The 13,181-nt window shown below is 36.3% G+C and overlaps 1 protein-coding gene across 4 annotated transcripts in view; it reads left to right on the plus strand.

Moving 5' to 3' along the window:
* Window positions 1–13,181, plus strand: part of CPEB3 (cytoplasmic polyadenylation element binding protein 3) — a 200,246-nt gene that overhangs the window by 75,092 nt on the left and 111,973 nt on the right. For 2 of the 4 annotated variants that reach the window (XM_036265384.1, XM_036265383.1), the window contains exon 3: window positions 4,477–4,567. In XM_036265384.1, the coding sequence (XP_036121277.1) occupies window positions 4,477–4,567 (91 nt within the window). Of the gene's footprint in view, window positions 1–4,476; window positions 4,637–13,181 lie in introns of all 4 variants that reach the window. The other 2 variants (XM_036265381.1, XM_036265382.1) reach the window with 1 other exon arrangement.

The following is a 13,181-nucleotide window of genomic DNA, read 5'->3' on the forward strand; positions in this document are numbered from 1 at the left end:
AGTGAACCATTTAGGTTAGCATCCGCGAGCCTCTGTTTTCAATCTGTGTCCCGGTACTCTGATGTGGCATCACAGAAGTCTCTGTATTTTCCCTAATATTCCAGTACCCACCACTGTACAGATGCTTTGTGGTGGTACATTCTGTCATTTAGTGCTGAAAACAACCATAAAGGGAGAATTATTATCACCCCCCCCCTTTTTTTTTTTAATCCTTACCCAAGGATATTTTTCCATTGATTTTTTTTTTTTTTTTTTAATCCTCACCCGAGGATATTTTTCCATTTTTTGTACAGATAGAATGGAAGGGAGAGAGAGAGAGAAACATCGATGTGAAAGGAACACATCGAGTGGCTGCCACCCGCACGACCAACCAGGGCCGGGGACAAACTGCAACCGAAGTACATGCCCTTAGCGGGAACCGAACCCGGGTCTCTCTGGACCGCAGGCCGACGCTCTAACCGCTGAGCCAAACTGGCCAGGGCTGATTTTTTTTTTTTTTTTTAATCCTCACCCCAGGACTTTTTTACATTAATCTTCAGATAGAGCTGGAGGGAGAGAGGGGAAAGAGAGACAGAGAGAGAGAGAGAGACAGAGAGACAGAGAGAGAGAGACATCGATGCGAGAGAGACACATCGAGTGGCTGCAACCTGCACAAACCCAATTGGGGCTGGGGACGAACTGCAACCAAGGTACGTGCCCTTGGCCAGGATCAAACACTGAGCTCTTTGGTCCATGGGTGATGCTTTTACCACTGAATCATACCAGCCAGGGCTCCATTGATTTTTAGATAGAGTAGAAGGGAGGGAGAGGGAGAGAGACAGAGACAGAGAGAGTTAGAGAGACATCAATATAAGAGAGACACATCGATTGGTTGCCTCTTGCAAGACCCCGACCAGGGCCGGGGATCAAACTTGCAACTGAGTTATGTGTCCTTGACTGGGAATTGAACCCCAAACCCCTCGGTCTGTAGGCCAATGCTCCAACTCCTGAGCCATATCAGCCCAGGCTTACCCCCCACTCTATAGATGAAGAAAATCAAGGCTTGATGTTTTGTTCAGAGTGACATGCCAGCATGTGGCAGAGCCAGAATTTGAAAATCAGCTGTTTGACTTCAAAGTTTGTACTTTTAAAAACCAGACCACCAATTGTTTCTCTAATTCACAATCAATTGGAAGACTGCAAAATTGACTTTTGGCAAAGTGGCCAGGCCTGATTTCCTGATGCTGTCCATCTAGTCCCTTCCCTTATTTTACTGTCCCGTTCTTCGGATCAGATTCATGAGTGGAAAGGCTTATGTAACTTGAAGAATCATCCAGCCTAGTGGCTCTCAAATCTAGTCAGTCACCTGGGACATTTATTATTTTTTAAAATTATGATTAAGTGGGTTTTAGCTTAAGACCAGGAACCTACATTTAAACTGTTTTACATGTGATTTTGACAATCTGGTCAGTTTGGGAACCACTTCAGGTATAATGAACCCCCTTCAAACATCCTCCAATTTTCCTGACCAGTAGTCATTTAATATCTGATGCTGTCTTCTGACAGAAACTCACTGCCACCTGACTAGGAAGATCATTTATTTCATCAGTGATTAGATGCAGTGCTGTGTACTATAGAGCTGCCATTTACTATCCTAAATGGGATGGGATTAACTTTTTTGGACAGATTTTTATACTCCTTAGGTATTGGCTTTGAGGTCAGATCCCAACTTGCATCATCTTTGAACCTCATTTCCCTCATGTGTAAAATGAGTATGTCATTATCTATCTTGAAGATTATATCAAGAATTAAATGAACAAAAGAAACTGTCCTGACTGGAAAGATTCTCGAATGCCTTCAAATAAGCATTTCTTATAGTCCCTTCACTTTATCAGCCTCTCTTCAAACAGTCCCACGTCTGCAGGGTTAGAAGTGTGGACATATGTGATACAAGGCTCCTAGACATTTATTATGGGGTTGTCAGTGCCATAAATAGGTTGTCATTTTGCCTCTTCATCAGCACACTCTTTTACCTCTGGTTTTTTCTTTGGGCAAAGAATATGATACCTCTTACAGAGAAAGATAAGCCTGCATTTTGGAAATTCAACTTTACTCCTTAAGTAATTAAAGTTTCCACTGATAACTTGAACTCAAAGCAAAACAAATGATCTCCAGGAAGACCTTAAAGGTAAAGGAAAGGACCTTCTTAAATTATAAAGAGACTAAATTGGAGAACCGAAGAAAATATTCCATGTCTCTTTCTTACCCAACGGTAGAGACAGGTAACTGATGAATGTTAAAAAGAAAAAAAAATGGGGGGTGGGGAGAAGTGTCATTAAGCTAAGAAATGTTAACTACTTGTTCTCTGGCAAACACAATGTGAATAAAATAAATACGTAAGTAATTTCAACCTAATTCTCACAGGTAAGATGCCATTTTACTAGTATGAATACTGAAGCCACTGAGAATAACTAAAACAAGCTTTATGTCTTGTCATATGACAGGTTCATGTTCAAGACACTTAGGATGTGAGTTTTAAAAAAAATTATAATATATATACAAATATATGCTCTTTAAGTAATAGATGTGACTTTGTTTCCATTGTACTGCATGCATTCTTCTGTCAAAACACCTGTCATACTCTTATTTTAACTGGTTTTGTCTCTTTCTACTAAGTTACAGGGACTAGGCTATAGCATTTATTTCTGAACTACCACGGCCTAGTAGGGGAGTGGCCCACAATTTGTGCATTAAAGGTTTGTAAAATCTGTGCCCTCCATCTCTACTCCTCCTCTATGAGTTAAAAAACAACAACAACAAAAGGATAGGGTTATCAGGGATATTAGAAATAATCTAGCTCAATCTTCTCATTTGCATAAAGGGAGGAATTTCAGGTGCAGTCTGGAGAGTTGGATCATAATGTACCCCAAAGCCCACAATTGTTTACAGTTGTTCTAGTACTCTTACTTAGTTCAGGGCTCATCTTAGGAAGGGCATGCATATGTACTGCGTTAATTTTTTCAATAATCCTCTACATTATTTGTTTTTGTTTTTTTCTTTTTGCTCAGTGCTAAGGAAATGTCACCTTCCTTTTTGCCTCCCTGGATAAGGTATACAGCTATGCTTTCCAGAAAACAGTTTTCTAGCAGTTTAAGACGAATCTAAAAAATGGTCACTGTAGCTGAAGTTTTAATCCATTGTATTATTTTTTGCTCATCGTGTTATTCTGTTGTTCATAGGAGAGGATAAGTAATCATTTGCAAAGCTGGATTAACTATACAAGATCCTGAAAATAACCTCTTATTGCTGTAGTCTGATTTGTGTGGTTGTTGATGTGTATGTTTATTTTGCTTTTCTTAAGCAAAAACAAAATAAGTCTGTTCTATAGTAGTAAGTTAGGCCATGAGTTGCACTTTCTTTTAGGCTCAGACTACTAAAAATAATTTATAGGTGATGGTCTCCCATGGGCTAGAGTGAAATGTGGTAGAAGAATTATTTTTTTCTTTACTTATTTTCTGTTAACTTTCTGCTTTCAAAATGTTTTTGAATCTAACATCATGAAAACACTACCTTGGGTTAAAGTTTTTTCATGTGAATGCTTTTCAAAAGGTAATTTTAGTACTTTGGACATACTTTAATTTTTATAATATATACCTAATGTATAGACCTTATCAGTAATAAATATTAAAGCTATCCGATAAAATTGCATTGAAACTACTGTCATTTTTTGTTTTTTCAGGAAAGTAATTCTGTTTATAGACTGATAGTTCTTAATTATGGTCTTCCTCCAGGGGGGAAAAAATTTCTATTCATTTGAGTAGAGTCTTCCTTTGACAGTGGAGGCAGGGGGTGAAGGGTGAAGGGCAGAGGGCAAAGTCAATTCACTCAACTCTAACTTTCAAATTTACTTTTTTAGTTCATTTGAGACAAAGTCTGTCTGAAGTAGTGGGACATACACATAAAAGAATATTAGGGAAAAGGATGCAGTTTAATTAATTATGGAAACTTGTATTAAACTTAATGTCGCCAAGTCATTATTTTTTTTTTAATTCTAGCATTAATGTAGGTTTAGTGTCATTCTGAAATAAGTCATTATTATTATTATTATTATTATTATTATTATTATTTTAATCCTCACCTGAGGATATGTTTTCCATTGAGTTTTAGAGAGTGGAAGGGAGGGAGTGGGAGAGAGGTAAAGAGAAAGAGAGAAACATTGATGTGAGAGAGACACATTGATTTATTGCCTTCTGCATGACCCTGACCAGGACCAGGGATTGAATTTGCAACCCTTTAGTGTGCAGGCCAACATTCTAACCGCTGAACCACACAGGCCAGGGCTGAAATAAGTCATTATTCTTAATGAAAATAATGACTGTGTGTTATTAGAACTATCTGGAATTTTAATTCATGTCATGGCAAGAAGCAAATGATGGTTATTGATTTTTATGAAGTAATTTTATGTATTGTCTTGTTGTTCTGTGTTTTTATTTTTAGGATCGGAGTAGGCCCTATGACACTTTTAACTTGCACTCGTTGGAGAACTCCTTAATGGATATGATAAGGACTGATCATGAGCCTCTGAAAGGTAAACACTACCCTCCCAGTGGCCCACCAATGAGTTTCGCTGATATAATGTGGAGGAATCATTTTGCAGGTTAGGAATATTCATGTGTCCATTCCTTGCTTGGTGTTTTAAACAAAAATCAGCTTTTTAATAATTGTGATTTTTTTTTTTTTTGGTTTTGTTTGTCTTCTGTTTGTTTTTGTTTGCTTCTGTAAAGCATTGTGGAATGTATTTGAAGTTGATTTTTTTAAAACCTGGGTTTAGCTACCTATGATTTTCAAGGTTGATTGCTTTAATCTTAATGTCTGGCAGAAGCATGTGTCGGGCAGCTGAGGTTGCAGTTATAGCATGGGACCAGAAGCCAGATTTTCTGGGCTTTGTGCATTTGGAATCCATAGCTGAACCTGGATAATTCATTTAAGTCCAAGTATATTGCAAGGAAATATGAGATTTAGTAAACTAGTCTCCAAAGACTACTTCAGGGAAGTTCATAGAAAAGGGTTTCATTTATTAAAATATAATCAAATAACACTACACAGACTTAAGAGCAGCCAACGACCCCTTTGCATTCTCTAAGGCTAAAAATACAAGGAAAAGGTCTTAAAGTGTGGAAACGTTTCGGTTAAATATAAGGCAGAAAGTCCCAGCATCAGCAATATTAGGACTTCCTATTTTTACAGCCCATGTAAATTCAGGATAGAGGCTGATGTTACACTCATAATTACAGATAGTTCTTTTTATAGGTTATAGGACTTTTTAGGGGCCCTATGGTATATTTAAATACTGTAATGGAAATTTTCTGTTGAAATATCCACAATGCTTGGGTTTAGAGCCTTAACTATCTGAAAACTGTAAAGAGTTAGCCATAGGGATGTCCATCTTGTATGAACCCTTATGTCCTCTGGAATTTGATCCCCATGGTTCTCTCCAGGCTCTTATATAGTAGATGACTGACTGTGAACACCTGATAGTCATTTCCTCAAGCCGCACCAGGAATCCATTTCATCCTTTTCTTGTCACACTCATGATTTTCTGCTGCGGTCCTCAATTGCCAGTGAAAAGAAAGTAGTTAACAGACTATAAAAGAAAAGAAAGGATTTTGAGAAAAGCTATATTTTAAAGCCTTCAGAAGTAGAAAAAAAAATCTCATTTATTCATTGTTATATTTAGTCACTGTTACCATGTCTGTCTTCAGTTGAAAGATTAGGTACTTGGTAATTTAAAGCATATTTCACTTAGAAGTGAGAATGATGTTAAAAAAGAAACCAATGATATTCACAGACTTTTGTGTTTTTAATATCTTTAAGGCTGCATTTATTTGTCTTCCTTCTCCACCTTGAACAACTATAAGCCTAATCTAAAATATTCAGCCTTTGTTCTTTATGCATATCTGTTTTATCTTGGTCTGTATTCTTCTCTTCTAGCAATAGAATATTATAAAAGGATCTTAGATTATAGTCTGTAAAATAATTTTCTATAATTTTGTGGATATTGTTTAAGTAGGTGCTATTGTGGCCTGCTTTTTCAGAGTAGCAGTGGCAAAGTGTAAAGAAAGTAATGTAAATACCTTATTCCAGTTGCAGTGGCTTTTATTGTCTAACTACCTCTGCATAAATTTCTTCACTTGCAAATGTGAGATTTCATCTATAAAAGCCTTCTGCATTGTACTTATAGATATATGTCCTAATAAATTGGGAGGCATTTAATGTGTACTTTTTTATAGCCTTAATATAGTTGCAACTTCTCAGTTCATCATACCTCCCACACTGATTTCCTATTAATGGACCACTTCCCATGATCAATTACATCATCATATCATTGTCCTCTGGTTAGGGTGTTAGAGCTTCCTGCTTCCCTTTTCCAGCTAAAAGACTTCTAGATCTGATTTATGGCATCATGTGTTTGATCCTTACTACTTTTTTTTTTTTTGATACATGCCCCTAGCGGGAACCGAACCCAGGACTCTCTGGTCTGCAGGCCAATGCTCCAACCACTGAGCCAAACCGGCCAGGGCGACCCTTACTATTTCTAATAACATAATTATGATGCTAGCATTTTAAAGAAAGATTTTAAGTAACTTTTGACTTTAAAAAGGAACAAATTATAATAACAAAGGGTAATTAAAAATAAACATTATGATGGCATATTCTTTATTTTTCTATTTCCCAAACACTAAACATGTTTTTATCTGATCTTTATAATTTATTGATAGACCTTAACTTTGGACTCTTAGGTTGTTTCCAACTTTTTTCTCTATTGTAGGTAATGCTGCCATGGTCAAGTTCTTGCACATAGCTTTTTCTTAAGGAAAATCATTGAGAGGGTTTCTGGGTCAAAAGATGTAAACATCTAATCAATTAAAAATAAAAAGATGTAAACATCTAGGTGAACTGAGCTTTAAAAGAAAAGTGGTAGGCTAGGAGATCTAACATGTGGTTTCTGTGTGGCTTCTGTATGAGTCTGTCTAAAAACACTTCCCTCTACTCCATTCTGTTTTCCCTCCTGTCTTTTATATCCCTTCTTCAACTTGAACATGGGAACACTATTTTGAGGGTCTCAAAACTCAAATTAGAAAGTCATTGATTTTTTTTTTTTTTTTATATGCATGCTTGTTTTGGTATTTTCTTTTGGAGCTCAATTTTCTTTAGAAAACAATACATTCTCATTGTAAGAAATTCAAGTAGTACATAAAAAAGACAAAAAGGGAAGTGAAGAAAATTACCTGAAACTTACTACCTAGAGATAATACAGATTGTTATTTTTATTAACATTCTTGTAGACATTTTATATTCTCTGTGGAGGAGCTGAAATTTCAACTCAGCCTTTCTGACTTTGCAGTCACTCAAACTTGTGTTTGCATTCTGGCTCTGCCTCTAGTTAGCTATTGACCTAGATAAATTAGTTAGCCTCTTCAAAGTCTTAGTGTCCTCATCGTTAAAATAAAGCACCTACTTCATGGAGTTAGATCAAGATCCTGACACTAGAAACTGCTCAAGTGGCATCTACACTTTTTTGGCTGGTAGTGGTGGTAGTATTCCTACTGCCTGGCCTGGGTAATAAATTAAACCTTTATATTCCTACAATATTTCCTTCTAGCTAGACTGCAGCTAAATGTTGAAAGCTTTCAAATGCAAGTTGTCAAAATTTTGTATTTGCCATATATAAATAATGATTATGATTTTCATAAACCACCCATAGGGCAAAGGAAAATAATCTTCCTAAGTTATGTTGGCTTTCTAAAATTGCATGTCTGAATAATGTAAAGAAGATATAATAAAACAGAATATCACAGTCATGACCAAGTACCTCATGATGTACTTAAAGTGAATGTGGTGAAAATATGTTCACAGTGATATTTCATCTTAGAAATGTATTCAGTAAGAAGTTCCTTTGTTTAACTGTTTTCTTGATTCAGAGGGAAGAATGGGTTAATGGGAGAAATGACAGAGTAGGAAGTTCAGGAAGTAATAAGATTTCTGTTTTAGTAAAGAGTTTTTACAGTTTTCCAGTTATGTTTATATGTAATACTAGGTCAGCGTTGAAGATGTTTGTAGGCACATTTAAAAGGTTCCCCCTCTCCTCCCTCATGATAAAAATATCAGGTAATGTAGAGGAAAAGTCAAACTGGGCTTTCTTCACAGTACCCTGAGGAATGTCTTCTACAGTGTTGATTAGATCACAGAACCCTTACTTAAATAAAAATTAGACTAAGTTTTGGCTTCTTAAAGATCTCAAATTACAGTTCTTGGTTATAATAGAATAACATTTTAATCATCACTTGTTGTCTCTTACCACATCTAATGTATGACTTTTCATTTGAGATAATGCCTCCAAGAGATGAGGAGAGTTTTGAGATGAGTGATGAACTAATTAAAACCATTCTTTATTCTTTAAAAAAAATTTTTTTTCTTTATTGATTTTAGAGAGAGAGGAAGGAATAGGGAGAGAGAGATAGAAACATTGATGAGAGAGAACATCTATTGGCTGCCTCCTGCAGGCCCCCCACTGGAGATTTGGCCCACAACCTGGACATGTGTCCTGACTGAGAATTGAACCAGCAACCTCTTGGTGCATGGGTCGACGCTCAAACACTGAGCCACACTGGCCGGGCTGTTCTTTATTCTTTCTAAGTACAGAAATCCTTGGGTTGATAGAGATAAGAGTGAGGCCTGGCTGGGAGGAATTGTTTTCTGCCCTCTTTTCTAGTGGACTGAAGGAATATTCAACTCTTCTCATAACTGGGAAGATTAAGGGGATTTCTGGCCTTGGAGATAAGTGATAGGGGAAAAGGTTAATCCATTTACCCTCTTTACAGTGGTCCTCTGACTTGTTACTAATGATGAAGGAAAAGTTCATCTAGCCACTGGGGAACCCCTAGAAATCCAAGGTCATTAGGTTTGATTAATCATACCCTCCTTTAGGATTAATATTCAAAGAGGACAAAGTACTAAGAGAGAAGATTAATATGGAAATATCAACCACAGTGCATTGGGCAATAGGTGAATTGAGAGACAAGGTTCTGTCCCTTGGCTGATGTAGCACAATAGAGCAGACGTCTTGGCAAAAAAACAGGAAAAGATCACCTTTTTCTCATCCCCTTGTAGTCTTCATTTTACATTGGAAGAGTAGGCCTGGCTGACTAGTTGGGGGTAGTGACTGATGAAACATTTTCATATATTTGAATTTTCTCTTCCTTCCCCATTCATGTAACTGAGATCTGAGAAATGAAAAGAGCAGGTGTCAGTTGAGAACTGATCTTGAAGGGTTTGCTTTTCAAGTACATACTCTGGGGAAAAAATAGCTATCTTCCGATAATAGTGCTGTAGAACATTTAAATTGACAGACATTTGGAAGGAATAGATGCCACCCCTTTCGTGTTATAGAGGCATTTTTAATTTATTCAGTACAATTTAAATTTAGTGGTATATATCCTTTCACAAAATTGGCCCTTTTTGTGGAATGTTGAGGTTCCCTTGTTTTAGAAAAAGTGCATATGCAGTACACTTTGTTCAGAAAAATAATACTCTCTCTTTACTTGAATTGTTACTCTAATTCTATGTTTGTGCTACCTCCCTTCAGTTCTTATGAGTTTGTCTTATATAAAAGTTAGCAGATTCCACAAACTTTTAAGGCACAAGTTCTGAGTTAGTAAGAATCATGTGATTGTTCTTGTTCTATACAAGAGGAGGGACTGTAGATAGAGATTGAGTGATTTAAAAAAAAAAAAATAGGTACCTACCATTAATTTGCCCAATGATCCTTTCAATATAGCTGTGTCATAACCTGAGAGTGTTTTTTTTTTTTTATTTGAGAATTTTAAAAGAAAAAGACTATAGGTCCTTTAATCCTGTGTACTATCTCCAGAAATTCTGATTTAGTTGTTTCAGAGTATAGCCTGAAATGAGGAAATGTAGGCACATGGTAAAAATTATACACTACTGGTATGCAAAGAAACAAGGATTTGACCTCAGGTCTAACTAAGCTTATAGCTTTTGCTTCTTGGGAACATATTTAGAATATTATAGTACCAAACTTTTATCATTTTTTCTTGAAAGGGATTTCAACACCATTCTATTGTATTCTTACATGTCGTATTATTGCATCTTATGGGTACTGTTTCTGAAGGAATATATCTTCAACTTTATAGAGAAAAATGATGGGAAACAGAATCCAATAGAATATCCATTTTGTCTTCTAATCATTTCTAGAACATGGCACTCACATTCTGTTATGTGAAGGTCTCTTGAAGGACTTAACTTTTTAGAGCAAATGGGGATGATTAGAGTTGTTCCCTATCACATAACATATTGCAGAAATGAAGAGGTGACTTTCATAAATATGAATTAATAAAAATTCTAATTTTTATTTTGGACATATAGAAGTATGGGTTTAGCTGGGCTCTGACACTTTGAATAACTGTAGAGGTAGTTTTTTGTTTTGTTTTGTTTTTTTTAACAACTGGTTTCTTAAATATGAATGTGAGTTGAGCTTATAGAACTGTGATTTTTACAGTCTGAAAAACCATATGAAACCCTATTCTCCAAATTCTCCCTCTATTCCCTCTCACCCCCATTTATCAGGCCCCTTGCAGTGTGAAAAGTGGGACACAGTCTCAGATTTCTTTAGCATCATTTAACTCAGTAAAAACAAGTATACCTTCCAGTTTTCGAAACCTTATATTTTTACACTATACTTAAAAGATAGCTACCTGACAAGAACAATTTAAAAATAGCAGACCATGGACAGGTGACAAAATGTCACGCTGGCAGCACCAGACTGCATTAACAAAAATCACCAGATGTCACACACTTGATTCTATTTTCACAGCTGATTAAACAGCAGTATTTGTTGAACAAAAGAAAGGAAGAAGAAATGGCCTCATCTGAATTTGGAATCAGTTTTTCTTTTGCTGTTACATGTTTTTCTCTCTCCACCAAAATCCTATAATAACTGTAAGACTTAAGGCATACAATATATTAAGTAAAAAATAAAATTATAAAATAATCTCCAGTTTTAGAAAAGAAACCTTTACACATATATACTCCCTAAACTGGAAGACTGTAAATCAGGATGTTTTTGTTTTGGTTGTCTTTGATTTGGTTATCGTTTTCTTCATTTTTCTGTGTTTTCTAATTTTTCTCCAATGAAAATATATTGCACTTTATAATCTAAACATTAATTTTTGAAGAGGTAAAGAAAGTAGCTTAAATAAACCATAAGTGGTTTTGCTAAAAAAAAAATTGCATTTAGTTTGGAAAAATTAGATTATATTTAAATTATCGGTTCTGGCCCTGCCGATTTAGCTCAGTGGTAGAGCGTCCACCCGGGGACCTATTCCTGGTCAAGGACACATACCTTTTTGATCCCAGCCCCATTGAGGTCGTACAGGAGGCAGCCAATTAATGTGTCTCTCTCACATCGATGTTTCTCTCTCCCTCTTTCTCTTTCTCTGTTTCTCCCCCCTAAAAACCAGTGGAAAAAATATCCTTGGGTGAGGATTAACAAAAAGTAATAATGATAATAATAAATAATTGGTTCTGGTGGGTCTGGCATTGACCCAGAGTTTGTTATCCTTTATTGATGATATTGATCCAGAGATCTATTGGGTCAAAGAGGCCAACAGAATTAAGGAGAATACCGGCAAAAGCAAAAATTTCTACTTTTTAGCAAGTAGTGATGCCTTCATCTAAAAAACATTGCCCAAGGCTCATGTTTTGCTGCATCTTTAGAAAGATTGAACCAGAAGAAATCAGTGAGACTTAGAGGATGATTAATTAGAAAGCTACCAAGTTTGTTTTTTTTTTTTAATTTTTTTAATTGATTTTAGAGAGGGAGAGGGAGAGAGAGAGAGAGAAACATCAGTGTGAGAGAACATTGATTGGCCGCCTCCTGCATGCCCCCCACTGGGGATCAAGCCCACAACCTGGGCATGTGCCCTGACTGGGAATCGAACCGGCGACCTCTTGGTATATGGGTCGATGCTCAACCACTGAGCCACACCGGCTGGGCTTCATTTTCATTTTTCCTGGCTGAAAAGTCCTGAAACCTCATGGAAAGAGATCAGAAAGGATCCAACCTCTGGAGGACTACAGAGAGGGACATACAAAAACATACAGAAACATACAAAAACTGTTACTTGATGTAGTGATTGTAGTGAGTGTATGATAATTCTATACCATAAATGATTATATCACAGGAAATAAAAGATATTGAATGAAGATCAGCTAAATTTGGACTTACTTGGTTTTATTGATGACCCTTTATTATTCTAGGAGTGCTTAGGGAACATACCTAGCAGGGTTTTTTTTTAAATGCTTTTAAAGAATATGTTTTATTGATTTTTAGAGAGTTGGGGAGATAGAAACATCCATATGAGAGATGGCTGCCGCTGGCACACCCCCTACTGGGGATAGAGCCCAAAACCTGGGCATGTGCCGACTGGGAATCAAACTGGTGACCTCTTGGTGCATGGGTCACTGCTCAACCACTGATCCACACTGGCCAGGTAACATACCTACCTTTTAAGAATCACACTCACTTCTGAATATTCCTTGCTTAAAGATCATAGAGACCTTTTCTATATGCCATTTCTTTAAGTTCTGATGGGCAGTAATTTTGAACTCCTCTTGGGTTTTTAGGCAGACTTTCTAGTGACTGGCTATTTAATTTGTTCAATTTGAATACCTCAGAATATGATGAGTAAATCACATCTAGTTCTCATTGGTTGTTAGTATTTGGTGGTAATGAATCCAAAGATTGTCTTGATTATCTGATAATAATGGAGAGAATATTGCTATATCTAGATAACTAAAATCAGAATATAAATTCTCTCTACTTAGTCAAAGCCTTGTTCTGGTGACAGATTTTCCTATAATAGGTTCTGATCAAGGTGGTGGTAGGAGATAGCACTTGTTGTATATGGTGTAGACTATAATTTTAGGGACTCTAAATTGACTTAGGAGCTGGAAAAACATAAGATACAGATACCGTTAAATGAATCTTATCAGTGGCTAATTGTTGAAACTCATTATTAGCTTCTAGTAAATATGAAAAGATCTAAAAAAAATGATAAAAAATAAAACAGGCAATTCGATTATTAAGAGGTGACTCATTACTAGTATGATGATTTTTCTGT

The sequence above is a fragment of the Molossus molossus genome, unplaced genomic scaffold (genome assembly GCF_014108415.1).
Source record: "Molossus molossus isolate mMolMol1 unplaced genomic scaffold, mMolMol1.p scaffold_m16_p_17, whole genome shotgun sequence".
In the NCBI taxonomy this organism is placed as follows: Eukaryota; Metazoa; Chordata; class Mammalia; order Chiroptera; family Molossidae; genus Molossus; species Molossus molossus.